This window comes from Cephus cinctus, unplaced genomic scaffold (assembly GCF_000341935.2).
Source record: "Cephus cinctus unplaced genomic scaffold, Ccin1 Ccin1_scaffold0168, whole genome shotgun sequence".
Lineage (NCBI taxonomy): Eukaryota > Metazoa > Arthropoda > Insecta > Hymenoptera > Cephidae > Cephus > Cephus cinctus.
Window position 1 is genome coordinate 1,401,190 of NW_014332892.1, and position 7,937 is coordinate 1,409,126.

At 37.0% G+C, this 7,937-nt stretch overlaps 2 protein-coding genes across 7 annotated transcripts in view; one reads left to right on the forward strand and one right to left on the reverse strand.

Annotated features, from left to right (window-relative positions):
• The first annotated feature begins 507 nt into the window (after positions 1-507).
• LOC107264164 (galactosylgalactosylxylosylprotein 3-beta-glucuronosyltransferase I) lies at positions 508-2,188 on the forward strand. The gene is made up of 4 exons (XM_015732126.1): positions 508-832; positions 1,009-1,508; positions 1,623-1,922; positions 1,994-2,188. The coding sequence occupies exons 1-4, from the start codon at positions 667-669 to the stop codon at positions 2,090-2,092; spliced, it is 1,065 nt and encodes a 354-aa protein (XP_015587612.1). The 5' UTR covers positions 508-666; the 3' UTR covers positions 2,093-2,188.
• A 169-nt stretch (positions 2,189-2,357) lies between these two features.
• The window catches only part of LOC107264163 (fasciclin-2), a 34,025-nt gene continuing 28,445 nt past the window's right edge, over positions 2,358-7,937 (reverse strand). For 5 of the 6 annotated variants that reach the window (XM_015732120.2, XM_025081547.1, XM_025081545.1 and 2 more), the window contains 4 exons: positions 7,760-7,885; positions 7,132-7,201; positions 6,487-6,612; positions 2,358-5,595 (listed from right to left, as the gene is read on the reverse strand). In XM_015732120.2, the coding sequence (XP_015587606.1) occupies positions 5,454-5,595; positions 6,487-6,612; positions 7,132-7,201; positions 7,760-7,885 (464 nt within the window). In that variant the 3' untranslated portion in view covers positions 2,358-5,453. The remainder of the gene's footprint in view (positions 5,596-6,486; positions 6,613-7,131; positions 7,202-7,759; positions 7,886-7,937) is intronic. The other variant, XM_025081548.1, reaches the window with a different exon arrangement.

A 7,937-nucleotide genomic window follows, 5' to 3' on the forward strand; every position in this document is an offset into this window, starting at 1 on the left:
TTCATAGGAGTTCAGCGGAATCCTCATGATCTTTATTTTTTTCTTAGAATTTTTATCATGGCATTCATGGAGACTAGAGTACATTTAGAGACATTTTATGCATATCAGTTTGGAAAATTCCGTTCCAACCATGGAGCCTAGAGTAGAGAAGAGTAGAGAAATTTATGTAATATGCAATTATATTATTTTTTTTCTTGCAAATTCAAAAGTATCTGGATTCACAATTTGTTCGTGTTTCTCAATAACTCAGGATCCTTCGTTTTTCGTTCTGGTATCATTGACGCCAGTCCGCTGTTTATGCACAACTTATAAATAAAGGCCAAAATTATACAAATGTTTTATTCATTCAAATAAAAAGAAAAGTTATTCCAAAAATGGTCCAAAAGTTAGCCTAAAAATGTGTCATTCGACCCCGTCCTCTTTTTATAATAAATATATATATATGTATATCTTTTCGCCCGGTACTCTCCCCACCATCGACGGGTTCTCTAGCGGAGTCAGCGTCGCAAGTGTCGTTTCGGGCAACCTCAATTTTAACAGCTTTTAGGTGTCATTCCTTATGTACATAGATGGGACTCCTCTACTCTAGTCTCCATGATGGCATTGATCCCATGTCTGTGAACTTTCATATTTGAGCCTGTTCATGACAAGGTACATACAGTCGGCATGGTCGGCACCGCAGAACAGTGTCATGGCGTGACCGCGATGACAGAAAGCATTTTCTTTGTGGAGGAGTCGAATCCAAAGAAGAAAATGTGGAGTAGATTCTGCTGTAGCAAAAGCAATGTGGTGCTATTCCTCATAAGCGTCATTCTAACCCAATGGTTAATCTGTGAGTTATTTTATCATCTTGTAAATAGTACCAGTTGTTTTGACATAAGATTGCGGTGTCTATGTGAATACGCCGTCCGAGTCCATTTGCGCAATAGCATTGCTCAGTGCTCAGTTACGTTTCTAAAGCCGCATAAGTTTGAAATAATACTTGAATATTTTGTATTTTTTTTGCAGTCTATCAAGAGTATCACAAATGGCAGGCATTCCAAGAAAAATGGAATAACTATATATCCGAGCTGAGCGATGTGCAAACAAAAATTTCGAGAATAAATGAGCTTGAAGGGAAAATTGCAGATATTAAATCACGACCTACTATATATGCAATAACGCCAACGTTCGCCAGACCCGTTCAAAAGGCAGAGTTGACACGTTTGGCACAGACGTTTTTACACATTTTTAATTTCCACTGGATTGTTGTAGAGGATTCTGTAAAGAAAACGGATTTGGTGACGAATTTTTTGGCGCAGAGCAGATTAGCGTACACGCATTTGAATGTGTCCACACCTCCGAATTATAAATTAGGCAAGAATGATCCTAATTGGAAAAAACCGCGTGGAGTCGAACAACGGAATGCAGCTCTTAGGTGGATAAGGGAAAGCTTGACTCAGGATGACAACGGAATAGTTTTTTTTGCTGATGACGATAATACTTATTCCATTAAATTGTTTAGAGAGGTAATAAGATGTGCCGTTAACTAAAGGTGCTAATATTCATCGTGCGATGATAGTGATTACTTAGTTTTTTTTTAAACAACCATATTGATGCATTTTTAAAATGATATTTTGTAGATGGAGAAAATTAAAACAGTTGGTGTTTGGCCTGTTGGCCTTGTCGGTGGCTTAATGGTTGAAAAACCTATTTGTGATAATGTTACGAGGAAGGTAGTGGGTTTTAATTCTGTGTGGAAACCAGATAGACCTTTTCCATTGGATATGGCAGGATTTGCTGTAAATTTGAGGCTTATTCTTGAGCATAAGAATGCCTGGTTTTCATTTACAGTTCAAAGTGGTTATCAGGAAAGTGAAATATTAAGGCAAATGATTCCAGGAATTGAACATCTAGAACCTTTAGCTGATTTTTGTACAAAGGTAATTAAATATTTTTATTAGATTATTATATTTCTTTTTATATATTCACAGTTTATTTATTTTCTTAACAGGTGTACGTATGGCATACACGTACCGAACCTCCAAAACTAAATGATGAGCAGCTTCTGATTAAAAAAGGAAAACCGTCAAATGCTGGTATAGAAGTCTAATAGTATTTTTATGTATTGTTAAGTTAAGTAAGGGGCAATGAATTGAAATTGTTATTCTAATAAAGTAAATTCTCACAGCCGTTACAATCCTTAAAACGACCATTCTCTGTAAAAACTAAAAGAAAGATTTAGACACCTTAGCAGTTTACCTTCCATCCTTGCTGGAATTTTCGTTTACAAAGTACACCCGTTTATTTATTTGTTAAATAAAAAAAGTATAATTATAAAACACGAATAGAAGCATATACCATATGCAACACGTGCATTTGGTTTTGAAAATGTTTTTCTCTTTATTGATGTCCTTTTTTTCCCTCGCGTACAGAAAAAGCATACATAAAAAATATGCCTTATACCTAAAAACTTTTATATAATATTATTAGTCATAAATTGTTCTTGAAACTGGAAGATGCGCGATAATACTTTTTTTCATTTGGGAAGCTACTTGGGTTTGATTTTGGCAACAGATATAAAATAGCTGCATCGGTCTTGCGCTGATCTCCTACATTCTATATATCCTCTTACTTTCCTCACATTTTTTCTCGCTCTCTCCGACAATACTGGCTGGTACAACGAAGAGACAACATTAACCGTCAACTTGACAAGCTATTGTTCATCATCACCCTTCACGCGACAATAATTCCCATAATTAACGTAATTCCGACTTATATGCTAATAAGTACTATATTTGGCAAAAACTTGTCACATTACGTAAAAAAGCTACCTGCGTAGAAAATCGCGTTCGCGACCGCAAAAAAGCGGCCTTCACAATTTCCTTCATCGTTTCCGCAAACACTCTTGTGAAATACGCACGAGCAATTTTCTTTCTTCTTTTCACGGAAACAATGAAAGAAATGGATCAAACGCGAGTTTTTCGCACGAACGCGTTTTCCTCGCTCCACGTACGACGCCGTTATATTATCTACTGGGATTCTCCTAAGCTTAATTTCAATGTTTCTTAAAGTTAGAGAAAACGTTTACAAGCATTTACAAAAACTTATCACATTTTCAACTGCGTTTTTGCAAAAAGCCCTCTTACCATTCTAGCGTAGAGAGGATGGCATTGTTTGATATCATTGTAAATAAATCATGACCGTATTCTTTACTTTGCTGCATCTCATCGCACCTTCTGGCATGATAATGACGCATCGAAAAAATCATTAAATACGGATACGGGTGGACACATACTTTTGTGTATTCACATGTTGAATGATTTTCAATAAAATTTTATCCTGGGTTCCCAAGATCTTGTTATCCGATGACCATATATATTATATAGTCAAACAATTAAGTAATTATTAATCATCCCAAAGTAATATGATATCAAAAATGCCACTGTTTTCCGATTACACTATACATATATTTGTATATATCTAAAGAGATTTTTTTTTTTCATGTCAAAGATAAGATCATGGTCAGAAGAAACAATGATCCCAGCCACATTACAGTTGACGCATAGACTTCCATTTGTTACTTGATGATTTTTTTTGGTACAAACTGGTCAGAATCAATGTCCTTTTTCTATAGATTATTGAGCGTCATTGGGAACGTAGTTTCTTCATGATCAAGATTCAGGTGACGACAATGAGAACAATTCGATCCGTAAGTCCTAAAATCTTTATCCAAAAGTGGTATACACAGTAGTCGTAATATTAAAAAATTGTTGAGTTATCTTATATCGGAATAATGGCAATTCTTTTGAATACGTTTAACGCGACAATTGCATTTGTCGACCATCGTTCTCAAGGTCGGTACACCTCAGTGATAAACTTCACAATATACACAATGTCAAATTAAAAAATACATTTCGTAAGAGCTACTTGCGGTGTATCTTTCTGCGACCAGAACATAAATATACAATCGTAAAGGATTCCTTTGTGAGCAACGTGTGGCTCGGTAATTGCGAAAATTACAATTAACAGTTAAAAATAAAATAAACAGACGTGAAGTTATCCCGGTATAATTTTCACCGTTGAAAAAGCGCAAACATCACAGGACACGAAGACTTAATCCTGCGAGAAAAGCTCGCAAAACAGTATCAAAGTGAAAAAGCAAAATTGGTAAGTGAAGTAATACACAAAATTATTAAAATAAAAATATTTTATGAGTAAGAACAACCCCTCGCTACAGATAACCGGTATAGAGTAATAAGATTAATAAGTTTTGCTTAAAGGAATCAGTCTTACAAAGAAATGACGTAACTAAAGAAAACAATCGATTAACTGGAACTACAAAACAAAATGGCATGAAAGTTTGTCATAATAAAAATATTCGCACTACCGTGCGAATATAAAGATGTGCATTGTCTGACGTATCTGGACCGAATAAAAGATCGTCCCAGAATGAAGAAAATTTGCAAAACTATATACAGGCTGTCGCAATAATGACATTACAAAATTGCGATTAAGTAGACGATCGTCTCGCCCCTTAAGCAGCAAGACGTTAATTTTGAATATTAAGTAAACACCGAAATTCGAAGAAAAAAAAAAAGAAAGATAAACACAAAACATCAAAATTATCTTGTGCATTCGTTTTTTTTTTTTTTTTTCCCACGAACACGTGGCAATCGCATTCGTAATTAAATGCGCCAAAAGACATATCCATAACCCAGCGTACCAGACCGTAATAATCTAAACGGTGACCTCAATCTCGAAGCGTTATCAAACACTAGCTACCGATAACCCGGATAGGACAAACACACCTCTACGTATTTTTCATTTATCATTCATGTCAATCCATATGAGCGCTAAATTTTGTACAGTTCATATCTCCCGCGCATCACGGAAGAGAAAATGGAGGACAGATAAAAGCGGACCGACTATTGTCAACTAGAAAAAGTGTCAAGGACACGTTACATAATATGCTCTAAAAATGTGACAACTACAGATAATTGTGATTCGAATTTGTTTTTTTCCACTTTCTCATCTTCATCGACTCTTCGTTCCCTTAAAGTTTTTAATCTATTACCAATATTATCTTTTCTCAGCGAATTCTCTCCCACCGACCAATAAACCTTGATCTCTCGATTCTGCCAAAAGTACGCTTCCGCTCGCGTGCCGAAAGCGAGTACAAGTGTTACGTAACTGCTTCCTGATATCCTCTTTTTGTCCTTGCGTCAGTGTGTCTGTGTGTTGCTGCTCCTCGTTTCCTTTTACTTCTTCGTGACATAATTTTTTTCAAAATTTCACCTCGCAAGGCTGCGCCGCCACGTGATCTTGCCTCGTGCAACGATTGGCCGAATTATTCTGCTTCGGATTGTCCTTAAGAAGCCGACGGGTACCTATTCGCCAGTGGATGATTTACTCTTGCTCCATCCTCGATGGCGGCCCTTGCCAATTTATAATCTAGTACGCCGGAAGAATATCTAGACGGCCGAGTCCTTGCCAACGAAGCCGGTCTTGGAGACGGACCTCTTGCCGTCGAAGGTGATGGACGTCTCCCGACGCAATCCAGAGTCGATTATCGGCGTTATCTTCTTCTCTTCCTTGAGCGGCTCCTTCTCTTCTCTGAAAATATTCATTTTTTTTTTTTTTAATAAACCCTCCGCACGCACCGACCCCTTTTTCTTTTCATTCTCTTATCTTTTTCCTTTTTTTCATTACAAAAAACATGATACTTATCAATATGATGACGAAATGAGAAATCTGTGCAACATCGACGACTCAGGCATGCCATAGAAATTCTATACCTAAAGACGATAACTTCTTGGTCACTAAGTAAAATATTATTTGGGTATATTAATGCAATACATATATATATATATAGTCTATTAAAGATCAATAACAGTAATCTAATAAACTATATATATTAATTAAAGTAGCACAGGTTACGATTCAATAAACTCTCACGTATTAAAAAGAATATCAAGTTATCGTCTACTGTTAGTTAAACTAGTCTCTGTTATCAGTGCTACAATAAGATTGGTATCTCGCCACTAACAAGAGGTGCACACACGAGCATGCAGCATGGCCAAAGCACAAGCCCTATGTAATCAAAGAATGTAGGATGAATCGTGAAATCCATATTATAAAATATAAGAATATAAATCTTCAGACTGGCTGTAATCCCATATTACACAAAAGGCATATAAACACGAATCAATTGATCACCATGCAAAGTCTCCGTCGCGGATTTCTCTTTGATAATTCCTTTTCGTAGGGCTTCGGGTTAATTGGAGAATAACGTGGTTGTAAAGCTATTTAAGTAAGAATAACATTGGATGAGGTACGCCGAGTACAGGAGATCAGACGGTAGTTCAAGGTAGGAATGGAACGTGATAAAAGGGGATCATGCCAAATAGCTTTTGTTTGTTAAAAAAAAATAAAAAAAAAAAAAAGAGTCCTTTCGGACGGAGCCATGCTTTTCTCTTACTGATGGTGGTTTCGTATTTCTCTTACATGGCGGTATGTTTGACCAATCTAATGGTATTTTTTCCACTACCCGAGTCTTGGATGGCCGTTACCCCGGCGACATTGGCCATTTTTTGGTCGCAATACGGCAACGGAAATCGCCAACCGTAAAGACTATCGGTAAAGAAAGAACAAAAAAAAGAAGAGAATACGAGAGTATGAAAGAATTCTGATAATCGAATAAGACCACGATACGTGGGCTGAATTATTATTTTTCCACTAATGATTCTAAATTCACATTATATAATGACTATTCTAAATATATCACACAAGATACGTACTACTCTTTACAGTTACCTTTATACACTCTTTAGCATTATTTTCTATCATTTTTATTTGGTGTATACCCCCCCCCCCCTTACCCCGGATCACTATGATATGGCCTTGAATGAGGTACGAAATTAATATTAAAGAAAAAGTCATCCCGTCCAAGTGAATGAATTTTTAAATGACATGATCATTATAGCGCCAGACTTGCCAAAGCACAATATAGAGATTTTTCGACTTACTAAGAAGATATATAAGACCCAGTATATTTATATACGATGACTGCAGTAATTTTTCACAATGTTCGCTATACTATATGTGTAATATAGAGAATATCATGAAAGTTCCTCCAAAACAGATACCAACCTTCCCAGCTTGGCGTCTTCCTCGTCGACCGGTTTCCTTCTGGAACGTTCGCAGACGTAAAATATGATACCTGATGAAAAAAAAAAAAAATGTGTTAAAAATAACCACAACCCCCACTTTGAAGGTCATCGGTATTACTTTTCACCAGATAATAAACCTACTCGTCCATGGCACTTAGTATCAATTAACGTTAACGACTGTTGTACGGTCTAAAAGCGACACGTGCGAAATAACATTTTTCAAGAGTACCGCGAGCCGCTCGACAATGTCAGTGCGTTTAGCCGAGAGCAAACGTTGACGATCCGTGAGAAATAATTATTTATAAAGCCAGAAGTGGTGCGAGAGAATTGCGTAAAGCCTAATGCCCACGTAGTTACCGTAGTAAGGAATCACGTAGGGTTCAACGTTGTTCAAGGCCTTTAAAGCACGGCTGAACAAGATCGATGAATAATATCCCCCCAGGTAGGAGCTTCGATAACCGGATATCGCGGGTTCGTCCGTGAGGATCGTTATAATAAACCCACCCATGGCGCCTTCCGGACGATGGCACCGAATGGAGTACGTTATAAGGGTGCCAGAGGACGTGATATTTATTATCGGTCGTAATGCAAAGCTTAAGAACTCTCACCAGTCTTATGGGTGCAGCAGCAGATCACGTCGATGATGACTATCAGGATGAATAGGATAGCGATGACTATGCCGATAATGGCAGCGCTCGAGATGAGTGGTCCCTCGTGAGTGATAACAGTTGGACCTGTGCATGATAGGAAAAAAAAAAAAAAAAAAAAAAAAAAAAAAAAAAAAAA

Bases quoted from the DNA above. Each gene is read 5' to 3' on its own strand.
- LOC107264164 (XM_015732126.1), top strand. From the start codon at position 667: ATGGTCGGCACCGCAGAACAGTGTCATGGCGTGACCGCGATGACAGAA. The intron at 833-1,008 runs GTGAGTTATTTT...TTTTTTTTGCAG, and splicing joins TCTAACCCAATGGTTAATCT to TCTATCAAGAGTATCACAAA. The intron at 1,923-1,993 runs GTAATTAAATAT...TTTTCTTAACAG, and splicing joins TAGCTGATTTTTGTACAAAG to GTGTACGTATGGCATACACG.